The sequence below is a fragment of the Leucoraja erinacea genome, chromosome 13, assembly GCF_028641065.1.
Source record: "Leucoraja erinacea ecotype New England chromosome 13, Leri_hhj_1, whole genome shotgun sequence".
Taxonomy (NCBI): domain Eukaryota; kingdom Metazoa; phylum Chordata; class Chondrichthyes; order Rajiformes; family Rajidae; genus Leucoraja; species Leucoraja erinaceus.
In genome coordinates this window covers 43,060,332-43,073,875 of record NC_073389.1, presented here as the reverse complement: position 1 = coordinate 43,073,875, position 13,544 = coordinate 43,060,332, and the positions used below count along the sequence as shown (strand labels likewise).

Here is a 13,544-nt window from a genome sequence, read left to right as displayed (position 1 = left end):
ATCAATAACCATGTATACCCATAACTAAGCAAAGCAAATATCTCAACCGATGACAGACTGGTGGAAAGTCAAACATAGTCCGGATACTTCACGACCGGCCTGCAAACATGACTGGCACGTGTTCGATAGAGGCCATCTCCATTCTTTTTCTCCGGGGAAAGAGCTGGTGATTTCACCGCTGTGGGGGAGTGGACCAATACCTCTGGAGTCGAAGCAGGAGACTGTGGAGCAGGTGAAGATGGAACAGACAGAGGAACTGTCGCAGGCATGGATTGTTGTGCTGGCAAGAGCATGCAGGGGTCACTAGATGCAGATTGAAATGAACTTGTACGATCCGGGTAATAAGGAGGAGGGATTGGCTCGTTCACAGGCAGAAGATGTTGTCTGTTACGTCGGTAGGTGCCGCCACCGGTTCTAACAATGTACAAGCGTGGCTCCGAAGCGCGACCAGAAACCACCCCAATACGGTCATGGCCTTTGTCAGTCTGTAAGCGGACCACCTGTCATTTGGTCAATGGTGGCAGTGGCCTACTCGTCTTGTCGAACCATTTATTTTGAATGTTACACTTCTATGGCAACCTGGCTTGAACCTCCTTAGGCGGAAAGACATGTGGGACGAATGTTTGCTCTGCTTCATATGCTGCATCAATGTCGATTTGGAAATCCTCCTCAAATACACGCCATCGCTCTGCAAGATCTGCATCAGACACCACGATCTCCGGCTTCCTGAGAGAGAAACAGCTGTAACCGCAGTAAAAAAAAATAACCCAAGATAGAAACATTATAATCAATTGAGGAGTGAGTCCATCCCACCTCTAACACCATGTCGATTTGTAGTCCTTATAATACAAGTGGCCTCACACCATGTCAGGTTATATAGAGTTTATTGGGTACAAGCAAACAACTTCTCACTCAAGGGTTTACTTTAAGACCATCGGACTGCAGCAGACGGCGAAGCTAACAAGCTTGTGGGCATAACTACAAATACATGACTCATAGCATGAGCCACTAATCTACATCTCCACCAGTGTACCTTACCTGCTGGGTATTTCCTCCAGCTTGCAATTTCACTGCTTATTTTCCCTTGTCCTTTCCATCCCATCCCTATCCTCTTTAATGTCTTTAAATTTAAAACAAACTATTTTTTCTTTCTTGGATCACGTTGCAGGGATGGTGATGGGGGCAGATAGGATCCTGGCATTTAAGAGGCTTTTAGATAGGCACGTGGATATGCTGGGAAAGGAGTGGTGTGGATCAGTGTGTGGGCAGATGAGATTAGTTTATCGGCACAGACATTGTGGGCCAAAAGGGCCTATTCCTTTGTTGCACTTTGCTATGTTCTATGTTTTCCCAATTCTGATGAAGGTTTTTTGATCTAAAATGTTAAGTCTGGTACTCTTTTTACCCAATACTGCTTGACTTGCTGGGTGTTTCCAGTCTTTCTGTTTTGTTTCTGATTTATAGCATTTGCCTTTTTCACTTTAATGGATTAAGTTGGTAGTTAAAGCGATTCACAATTGTATAGCTTGAGAGCAATACACTTTTTCTGACTCAATAAAACTATTGTGTGAATGCATGTATGCTTTTGTACACTAAAAATAAATGCATTTGCTTCATACATACTAATGGCCTTCTCTGCACTGAAATTCTATTGCTTCACTAAGGAGCAAGAAGCCCAGCACCTTCTAGGAAAGAGTTCAAAGGTAAAATTATATGATTTTCGCTGTTTCCCTAAATGTTCACTTGTGGTTATAATTTTTGTGCCTGCATGATATGCCGAATACTGTGTAGAAATAAAATAGTTTCTTCTATCCTACATTAAATAGGCCTTAAGTAAAATGTAGAATTATTACTTAAGTTTCCAATGGATAAATGTGGAACACATACTGTGAACTTCATTGTTAATTGTGCAGCAGATTAACATTAAACTATTATTTTATTCATTTGATTAGTGTGTCATGCTGCACTAGTAATAAAAATAATTGATCACTCTTTTTCAATCCACTGAGCCATTTGTAGATTTACATTTGTTGAAATTTAATATTCCTATGCATATGGAGAAATTACTATTAATATTGATTGAGGAGCCACAACAACATATTCTCTTTGTTTTCACTACATCAGGATAGTTTTTTTTTAAATTTTGGTTATTATAACCTGGGACCAAGACAAAACAATTGAAGCCTTTTTTACTTTCTTCATTGTTTTAAAATCTCCTGTTTTAATAAAAGAAAATCTCCTTCAAGGATTACCTATATAATTTCCAAATCTTGTAAACTCAAAGCTAAGCTGCTCACAATTTGGTTACATTGCACGAACACTATTTCCATTAACATGATCCTGGTGTTTTGTAACGCTGTAGGCTCGAAGGGCACCTCCTCTTGCATTTATTTTCTATGTTTCTACGCAATATTTTGTCAATTGAAACTCGCGCAAGATAGACACAAAATGCTGGAGTAACTCAGGCAACATCTCTGTGGAAAAGGAATAGGTGCCGTTTTGGGTTGAGACTCTTCTTCAGACAGAACTCACACAGCCCATTTGACCTATATATTTATCAAAAGCAACACTCCGTACAACTTGATAATACTTTGAAAATCATCAATAAACTACAAAGTGAAAATTTGCCGAATTACTAATTAAGCTTAATTCTACGACTACCTGAAATTCCAGTGAATGTCACTGGAAACTCTATTGCTGACAGGCTAGCTCAGCAAGGATAGTTTTATTTCACTATTTTTGCTGATGCTACGTGGCTAAACCAGCTGTTATATAAATGGAGAGACCCTCAACTATGTTGTGATTGGCTCACTTTACATTTTCTACTCTTGTGCGTCTACTGTGGTGATTTCTCAGTAGAGAATATATTTTTTTCTTTTTCCCCCTCATAAGGTGCTGGGGTACCTGTCAGTCCAGGGTTAGCTAGAAAGGAAATGGAAGGTAACTCTTGTCTGTGATATAACTGGTGTAATGTATGAAAGTTAAATTATGGATTTTTTTTAACGTTTCATTGAAAAATAGTTATGATAAATAATTGGTACCTGCATGCGATTTGTTGTGATTAATTTGTCTTGATAACTAGTGTTCATTGGTGTTGAATGTAAATCTGCTTGTCATTGATAAACCAGGTGAAATTTGTTTAATTTAATTTAATGCTGCATAGTGCCCAAAAGCCCAGCACAAGGCAGAAAAGAACCAGAAGGTAAACTTCTCTCTTATCAGAAATATCTATAAGTGTAGAGACAAAAGTAATACCATTTTGTGCTACCTGTTGCGTTTCTTTTTTTCTGCAGGTCGTGGTCAACCATCTCCTCAGGCAATCATGAGTTCAGCTAATGCAGGAGCTGGTGCAGCTTCTAGACTGGTATATTCATTATAGTCTCATATTCAATGTTGTGCATGCATTGTGACCTGAAGAAAAGATATGATTAATTTACTGAGTTCTCAATTTTTAAAAAAATCTAATTAAATTATTTGTAACTTTCGGTTCCATTATCTACTCTTTTTATTGACAGAACATATCACCACGAGCTGGTGTAAATCATGCATCTTTCAAGCCAGCGGCAGGACTACCACCTTCAGAGGCTCTCAGTAAACCAGAACCTTTAAAAGGTTTGTACGTAGAATTGCTATGGGAGACCAGTCACACTCTGCCAGCTCCTGTTAGTCTGTCAGTACCAGTTCACATGCATTTCCCTAGGGCCTTGCAAATAATTTTCACTCAAATTCCTGTCCATTTCACTTTTGAATGCTGTCATTCACTTTGTTTGCACAAGCACAAGTTCAAGTTGTCATGTGTCCCTGATAGGACAATGAAATTCTTGCTTTGCTTCAGCACACAGAACATAGTAGGCATTCACTACAAAAACAGATCAATGTGTCCATATACTATAATATCAATATATACACACATGAATAAATAAATGATAAAGTGCAAATAACAGAGGATTGGTTATTAATAATCAAAGTTTTGTCTGAGATGGCTGTGGGGAAGTAGCTATTCCTGAACTGTGGTCTGTGAATGAGGAACTCGAGGATCCAATTGCAGAGGGATGCGCAGAGACCCAGTTCTGCGAGTTTGGTAACCAGCTTGGAGGGGATGATTGTGCATTTTCCATGTAACTCGTGCCTTGATATTTAGCCTGTGCCCCCAGTCTGTGAACCTACTATATTCATGAGAATATTCCCCTTATTTACCTACTCTTAAAACTGCAATGATCCTGTACATCTTAATTAGATCTCCCCTTAACCTTTACTCTGTGGAAAACTCCCAGCTTTTCCTGTTAGCCTGTAGCATTTCTCAGCATGGTAGTAGACTAATTTCTATTTTTCAGTTTCCATTCTTCTTTACTCCAATTTCCTCAACAATAACAATGTGCATTTGTATAAAGTTGTTAAATCTGGAAAATCTTTACTGTGTTTACTGAGTAGATCGAGGAGATTAAAAACTCTAGTATAAGTTGATAGACATCAACCATGAGAGGTAAGGTAGGTGGCACTGTAGTGCAGCAAGTAAAGCTGCTGCTTCTTAGCTCCAACCCCGATCTCCAGACCTTACTATAACTGCATGGGTCTCCCAGATGCTTCAGTTTCCCCTCTCACTCGAAGGACATGGGGATCAGTTGGTTAATTGGCCGTTGCAAATTGACTTTGGTGTAGCTAAATTAAAGATTAGGTTACAGGAAAAATTAGTGAGGGTATGAGGTTGCTCTCTGAACTGGCAAAGAGCCTCAATTATTAGTCTGAGGCATTGTAAGCATTTATAAAATCTCTTGATATTCTGTAATGGTTTAAAAACTTTTAACTTGGCTTTAAGTGAAACAATATAATTTATTAAAACACTGAAATTGAATAAATAGGGAAAATCTGACCATTATCCTTTCCAATCTCCAAATCAGGAATCATGATTCATATGAATACGGTAGTTACAAATCCCATCTGCAAATTTGCAAATGTAAAGAAATGTTTAAATATCTGTTAAGTTCCTCTAACTCTGTTTGTCAATTAGGATCGATGCTCCTGCCTGAACCACTCAAGCCAAAGGCTGCTACTCTTCTTCCATCTCAACCTCCCTCGATAAATTCCCAGAAGCTACAAGAACCTCTTAAACCAATTGGCTTGAAACCAATTTCCCAGACACCGCCCCCTTTTCATAACATAGATCATCTTGCACCACAAGCTCCACCCCGCAGCAAGTCTGCCCAGAACCTGCCAGTAGAACCTGTCACAACAGAGCCGGTAAGTGGAAATGGATGGTATCTCAAGCTAGCGCCGTTATTTTAGCATGTGGTGTCTCATCCTTGCATTTAGTGAGTGTGAGTATTTAAGCTTCACTGTCAGGATCGGGGTTGGCAGTAGGCCGGGGTGAGTGAGTGTGAGTGTTTGAGCCACCACCTTCAGGACAGAGCCAAGGCAATGGTCCGTAGGTGTGCCATGTTCATGAGCGCCCGTAACTAGGGGCCAGTGCTCCGGATGGCGTCCTCGAAGGGGCGGGATCTATATGTACACGTGATTTGATGCCTGCCATCCGAGGCGGGATGGGGTTGAGCTCCATGTGTACACGTGATTGATGTGGCCCGCCATCCATTCACAGATATGTGTCCTGGCCCCTATGCAGACCAGGTTGCCGACCCCTGGGCTAATAGGACTATCCTGGTGTTTGGTTGCCTAGAGAGCATTCAACCATCCTTATTTTCTCTTTCTTCATCAACTTTTCTTTTCTCCCCCCCGAGTAATAACTGATATTTCCTTTAAATGGATTTGTGGCAGTTGTAGAAGAGAAATCGCATTCCATCACCATCTTACGTTAATGATTCCTGGGTATGATCTTTCTTGATTTTTGTAACCACTTATGGGGCTGTCCCACTGTATGAGCTAATTCAAGAGCTCTCCCGAGTTTAAAAAAAATCAAACTCGAGGTAAGACCGTAGAATGTACGTTGCGGGTACGTCGGAGCTCGGGACGTCTCTTAGCGGCTCGTAACGCTAACGGCAGGTACTCGGGAAAAGCGGTAAGCTCGGGAAGACTCATGAAGATTTTCCAACATGTTGAAAAATGCGCACGAGAGCCCCGAGTACCTACGAGCGGCTATTACTGTAATTCTCCGAGTTCGAATCAAGTATGGTTTAGCCTTGTAAATAATATACATCTTCTCATGAACCAAAGTTCATATAACTTCAGTTCTTGAATTCTAACCCTCCGGAAGTGAACTTTTATGTTAGCATTCTTCATAGTTCTAATGTTTTTGCCATTATTTAATGATTTCTGAATTTGTATACTCAGTACCTCTTCCCCATTCAAGCTTATTTTCCAGAAAGTTTTTCTTTTATGTCCTACCAAAAGGCATTATATAATCTTTACTTGTGTTCATCTAAAATATGTTCATGATGTGCATCTTAAAAAGGTATCCATTTCAGTGTATGGTTTAACTATACCACATTGGGAAAAACTGATGCCAGGGAAATCCATGACTGGACTTAAAGCAGCAGCTATCCACTGCATAATGACTTGATTTTCCTCTTTCTTATTTACTGTCTCTTTCTCACAAGCAGGAACAACCATCAGGGTGAAAGGTATTGAATTCATTTACAATTTTCAATGTGGTCTAATAATTTATTCACTATATTTTGATGTATACCTCATACATCAGCAAATGTTTCAGTCTTGTGAAGTGCACTTTTCATTTTTGCAGAGTAATTGCAGTAGCTTTTGTAAAGATTCATGGTAGATTTTGTCATGAAGCTCATTGTGTTTAGTTTATTTATCTATAGAAAATACTTAAAACTCTAGAAAACAGGACTTCATGGTTAAGATAAAGCCGCCTTAAAATGTTTCTCTGCTAAAAATGCAGGGAAAACATTTTTTTTTTGATATGGTCTTGATAATTGCGTTTAAAAAAAATATTATATCCAATAACGCTCTTTAAATATTTCAATTTCGCTGAATTTATACATATTTTAAAGTATAAAACTGCATTGCTCATCAAATGATCTGATAACTTTGGAAATAAATTGTTCACAAATTTATCCTGCACACACCTTTAATGGCTAATATTTGTTGTTCAGCTTCTCCAATCAAAAATGTTATCTTCCAATTGATAAAGTTGCAGTGGCTTAGAAACAAGCCTTTTTTAAATTATAAAGCACAAAATAATATTGTAAGTTTTTTCTAATTCTTATAAATAACATTGCATCCAATTTGACTGCTTCCAAACTATTAACCAAATAAGTCTGGAACATAACATCTGCTAATATCATGATGGGAGAAAAGTTAAAATACTAATTCAAAGATATTCTCTATCAGAGCTGGACCCTAGGGACAAATCTGATGTCTAACTCAAACAATGTTTTACAGCAGAGTTAAGGATAATCTTTAACTGAGTATTTTCTAAGTACACCGTTTCAGTCACAACTGGAATATTCATGCTGTTGGATTCAATATTTTTGTTTTGTTTCCTGCAATGTGATTGCCTTCTTTTCTGAAAACCTGAATGCTTGGTTGACAATCTCACTGTAATTCAATATCTATCTTTTTGTTGCTCTGTTTCTTGTATCAAAATTCCTATCCAAGGTTCATATACAACCAATCCTTTGTTCGCGCTAAAGGTTTCCAATCAAATTGAAGCTACACAATTCATTTTAATCTCCAGTTTTTATTACCTCATTGCACAATAATTTTAGCAATTTTCAGTGACACTTTAGGAGTATAAACGTTCAAGAGAAAAATGGTATTGTTGTTATCTTTCCACATGAGACAAAAGCTGACCAATTATATTCTGGTTCAAATGTAAATCACCACATAGGTAAGGTATGAGCACAGACTTTCAATTTAATGGACACTTAATTTAGTATCATAATAATCTGCTTTTATGCAGCACCTTTAAGGTAGTTAAAATATGCTTAGTTACCTCACAAATTTTAACATCTTAAAATTTGATTTTAGGGTAGATCAATAGCATGATTTAAGAGTATATTCAAGGAACAACAACTGAGTTTAGTTTAGGAAGAGAATTTCAGATTTTAAGGCCAAGACAATTGAAGGAATATATAAATTATTACCAGAACAATTCATATATAGGGGATGCAAAGGAGGCTAATATTATCATCCTGAAGGCTGATGGGAATTAAGGATGTCAGACATATAGGTCATGGCTGTAGGAAAGAACTGCAGATGCTGGTTTAAATTGAAGATGGACACAAAATGCCGCAATAACTCAATGGGACAGGCAGTATCTCTGGAGAGAAGGAATGGGTAACGTTTCGGGTCGAGACCCTCTTCAGTCTGACGAAGGGCCTCAACCCGAAAAGTCACCCATTCCTTCTCTCCAGAGATGCAGCGTGTCCCGCTGATTTACTCCAGTGTTATGTGTCAATCTTAGGTCATGGCTATAGACTGAATTGTAAACAGATGATAATTTTAGCATTTCAATAGACATGGAACCAATTTAAATCGATAAACATACATGGTTCATTCGTGCTGAAGAGCTTTGAAAGAACTGCTAAGACAAAGGCTATTTTAAAAGCAGTAGTTATAGAAATGTTCAGCATAGAAATAGGCTTTGCATGTGCCAATAAATGTCCTTTGTCCTTTGTCCTTTTTGACCCACCAAACCCATGGGAAATTAAATTATGGGTTTCCATCTGTATTTGCTGACCAGCATAGAACCTTCACCAAAGAACTGCAAATCACTATGTTAAATTCAGTATTGGGTTTATAATATTGGTAATATTGCTGTAGAATAGTGCTATGTGGAGGCTCTTTCTAGAGGGAGAAAAGAAAATCATCATTGCTGTTACCTACTTGTTGGCGCTGGTATAGATGGGGACTAGCAGATGTCATTTACAGAAATAATAACTAGGTTGGTTAAATTAAAGATTTTAATGTTAGTTACAATTAAGTAATCCTATAGATTCTTGTGAATAATTTCTTTATAAAATTTCCTTACAGCTTAAGGCCAATATTAATGGAATTAACAATGGAGAAACATCCAGCATTGATCCTTTTGCTGACCTTTCACTTGACCGGCTTGCTGATCCATGGACAAAGACCCAGTTATCAAGTGGAAACACTCAAATGCAGCCAGCATTTGCTTGTATATCTCCAAATTTGTGCCAGCAACAATCCATCCAACCCATTGCATCAATGCAACCTAATTGCATGTCATTTGTACCTCCTATTCCCCCACGAAGTAAATCACAGGAGAGCTTCCAAGCCTCTCCAATGGCTTTCAACTTCTTAGCTGATGGAAACCCTTTCACTGGAAAAACTGGTTACAATCCATTTAGGACTGATGGTCAAAATGTTCAGAAACCTGCAATTGCATCACAGCTATCTGTACAAAGTAGCAGCAGTTACCCTGTTTTATCTGCTAACATGACTCCTGGAGTTGGAATTGGAAGAGCTGCCTTCTTGTCAAATCCTTTTGTAGACAACAATGTCCTTCCAAGTAAACATGCAAATGACAAAATGCCAATCAGTGGGTGGGTGACCTTTGAGGATAATGACTTTGGTCTAAAAGAAAAACAACTATCAACAGGTGAAAAAAAATGTGATTCCCAGGATCAATGGAATGAAAATATTAATAATTTGTCACTAAAGAGCACACAGAAATTATTTCCAGGTACCGATTTTGGGTTTGGCAATGACTGGAACACAAGTAACACAGCAACTGGTGCAACAGTACCTGTACCAACTCGAAGAGCACCACCTCCTGTACCTTTGAGATCAAATGTCATCATTCCAATCCTGCCTTTTAACTCCGAGGCACCTGCCTCTTTATCAAAACAAGACTTCACTGAAAGATGAAAGGTATTCCAATAAGGCAGGCTGATTTAAAAAAGATGTTATTTGTAATTTGAATTCTTTATTGGGACATTACACGTGCAATATGTGTTTAAAAGATGTTTAAACTGTACCAGGTTAGTATTGGTGTTAAAATATTGGTAACAGCTTTGAATGGCTAAAAAATATTATAATATTTTGTTATGGGTCCATGTTTTAAATTTGTCATTTCCAGGATATCAGCAAATGAATGTTATAGTAGGAACTGACCTTTTGCAAGATGCAGTAAAAATGACTTGTGCAAGAAGAAATTATAAAGCTTCAAGTGATATAACTTGAGTTATTAAAATATTAAATCATTCTGGTTAAAGTAAAATTTGCAAACTCGTCCGAGAAATTTCTGTTCAAATTTGCTCTGTTCAAATATGATGTTTGTGTTATAACTTACCATAGTTCAAATTTGAGATAGTCCAGTGGTTCTGAGATTTCACCATTTTCATCCTTAATAACACATAACTTCAGTATTCTCTTTATAAAAAAAAAAAAACCCAATTGTTTCTCCCATTTGGGTAAAACAATAGACATTGCTATGTCAAATACTTGACATTTAAAATAAAACTCTGCTTTTGTTTTCCTTGCTGCACACTGCTCTATATTTAAAAGATGCTTTGAATTAATGAACTGGGATATTTTGTGTTTTCATCTCTGGCTTTTGTCCAACCACCTGCAAATCACCACCCCCCCCCCCCCCCCCCCCCCCAACCTCACCTGTAGACTGGTTTTGTTCTGCACCAACTTCTCTTCTAGCTTTCTCCCCAATATTACACCCAGAGATGCTGCCTGACGCAGAGTTACTTTTTCTGGTAAACCAACATCTGCTGTCTCTTGTGTCTACATATTATAGTTGTTACTTGGCGAGAATGAAACTGCTCTAATAATGATTTTGCAGTTGTTATGACTATCAGTAAGTTGGATTTTTGAGTTCTGTAAGCAATTGAATTAAACTGACATTTTCCTTTGCATCATGGCAACCACTACTGACGCCAAAGATTGCAATATTTGTGGAATTGCAAGACATGTCCAATACACTTAATAGCTTATATGGAATCCATCAGACAGTCTCAAGAAGTGTCTTGACACGAAACTTCATCAATACCTTCTCTCCAGAGATGCTGAGTAATCCAGCACAAGGTAGTCAAAAATTCTGGAGAAACTCAGGGGGTGAGGCAGCATCTATGGAATGAAGGAAATAGGTGACGTTTCAGGTCGACTGATGTGGGGCTGGCGGGGGGGGGGGGGGGGGTGGGAAGAAAAAAGGAAGAGGCAGTGGGCTGTGGGAGAGCTGGGAAGGGGAGGGGAAAGAAGGAGAAAGCAGGGACTACCTAAAATTGGAGAAGTCCATGTTCATACCACTGGGGTGTAAACAACCCAAGCAAAATATGAGGTGCTGCTCCTCCAATTTACGGTGGGCCTCACTCTGGCCATAGAGGAGACCCAGGACAGAAAGGTCGGATTCGGAATGGGAGGGGGAGTTGAAGTGCTGAGCCACCGGGAGATCTGGTTAGTTTTTGCGAACCGAGCAGAGGTGTTGGGCGAGGCGATTGACAAGCTTGGTCTCTCCAATGTGGAGCAGCTGGCATCCAGCATATATCTTTGGTGTAAACCAGCATCTGCAGTTCCTTCCTACACATTAAATCCCGTAAGCCTAATTTGCCTACATTCTGTAACTACCTGGAAGAAAAATAGTAAATTGCTCATTAATAATTAAACCTTATTCCTCAACAGATATATCTGCATCAAAGTTCAGCTAACGCCAACTGTAATGACCATCGCTGAAATTTATAGCCCATTGAGTCAAAAATAAACTGCATTTTATTACTAAAACGTGGATTTTCATTTAAAATTCACATTTGGTAGTTGGTTCCTAATATATGTTGATAAGCACACTTAGCCTGTGCCCCACCCATGTTACCTAAAAATTAATTTTATATAAGAATGTCCTATCTAAAAAAACAATTTTATAATATATGTCATTAGATATACATATAAGTAACCTCTTTGAGCCTATTTGCAATTTAAGACATTAGACTGTAATTTAGTTTATGAAAGAATATGTTTTATAAAGGATTCATTAACCTGCACAAACCAAGGTTGTGACATAGTGTAGCAGGGCTACTGAATGAGATTCAATCCTGTAACATCAGAAACGATTTGCAACATATTAACCATGTCTGTACTACGTTCTAATATATTTAGCACATTACTACTTTCCTTTTGTTTTTCACTATGCAAATGCATTTAAGGTTATTGATGAAACAGGCAGTCTGTGTTCTATGATGCACTTCTATATATCCAATTGTAATAAATAAAAAAATACGTATTAAGATATCTGTTTAAAGTACGTATTAAAAGAACCAGCAAATGATTTATTGGATCTTTTCAAAACTGTCCTGGATTTCGAATTTCATTCTGAACAATTTGAAAATGGAACTGGCTTTTCATCACGTGAGAAATGTAACAAAAATGTTGGAAGTTTAAAAACTGAATCTTGCAGCCTTGCTTTAGATAGTGAATTGGCTAAATACTCACTACTGATATCCACATGGTATAATAATGCTTGTTGCTGCTGTTCTTGCCTGTGGTGTAATGGATAATCCTTTTTTTTTTTTTTAATTATCCAGTTCCATTTCAACTGAATACACCACTTCCATGTTTAACTCTTCATTTAAGTTTTTTTTTAAATCTCAATGTGCAAGTATTGGACTGCTGGTGTGCAAATTCTCAATTTGTAATTGTTGAGTGATCCACTGACTTCTGTGGTTTATGATGGGGCTGCAGCAAATGTATTTTGCAACAATTTAAAATAGTGTTTACAAAATTGTAACTGCAATGTTTCAGTGTGGTATCCTGGCTGTTTATAGTTTTTATAAAGTCTCCTTATCTTTAAAGTGTCTCTCAATGCATATCAATAACCTTACAATTTAAACTTGGTATTATGTTCAGTGGATAACATGTCTAAAGCTTTTGCTAAAGACTGCAATGTTGATTTTAATGTGTGCATAGTAAATTGTACATATCATGCAATGTTTGAGGTGTATCTTCATTCAATAAATGTCGCTTTGTCCTATAAATGTATTTTTGCAGCATGGTAGTTTTCATTTTGCTACAAATAACAAAAGCAAAGCAAATAAGAGCAACATTGTGCTGTGGGTCATGGATGAGTGTGCTTTAAATACAAATGCTCGAAAAAATTGAAGATATCTAGTCTACTTAACAGATTTCACACTTTGAACCACTGCACTACAGCAGAGCAATCTCTGGAAGAAAGTCATGATCATTTGTAATATAATAGTAATAGACCAAGTGGGACCCCTTGGGTCCCGTGCCCTCAACGCATCAACATTTTGCTCTGGTTCATCAATTGCAAGACATTGTCTGGATGTTGTCGGACAATGGCATGTGTAGTAGCTCTTTGTCGCTATGCAGTCTGTTTAGCTTGTGTTGATCCCCAGTATAAACAGGTATTTTCCAAACATGCAAATATTCAGTGACATGAATATAATAACCTTTATGCAAACAAATATCAGCTAGCAAGAGACATCTTCCAGGTTTTGTCTTGTGAACACGCATTGCACACTCCAGCATCAGTCATATTCTTGACCTCATTCCACCCCCAATGTCACCAATCTTGGCTACGGTATGAATAATTTATATTTCACTCTTTACCATAATGGATGTAATCCATCTCACAGAAAGGGATTTGC

At 38.0% G+C, this 13,544-nt stretch overlaps 1 protein-coding gene across 1 annotated transcript in view; it reads left to right on the top strand.

The window, feature by feature from the left end:
• Positions 1 to 12,911, top strand: part of synj1 (synaptojanin 1) — a 73,381-nt gene extending 60,470 nt beyond the window's left edge. Inside the window, exons 26-32 of the mRNA XM_055644214.1 lie at positions 1,665 to 1,703; positions 2,893 to 2,940; positions 3,164 to 3,202; positions 3,294 to 3,364; positions 3,516 to 3,612; positions 5,009 to 5,238; positions 8,947 to 12,911. Of these exons, the coding sequence (XP_055500189.1) occupies positions 1,665 to 1,703; positions 2,893 to 2,940; positions 3,164 to 3,202; positions 3,294 to 3,364; positions 3,516 to 3,612; positions 5,009 to 5,238; positions 8,947 to 9,804 (1,382 nt within the window). The 3' untranslated portion in view covers positions 9,805 to 12,911. The remainder of the gene's footprint in view (positions 1 to 1,664; positions 1,704 to 2,892; positions 2,941 to 3,163; positions 3,203 to 3,293; positions 3,365 to 3,515; positions 3,613 to 5,008; positions 5,239 to 8,946) is intronic.
• Positions 12,912 to 13,544: the final 633 nt, after the last annotated feature.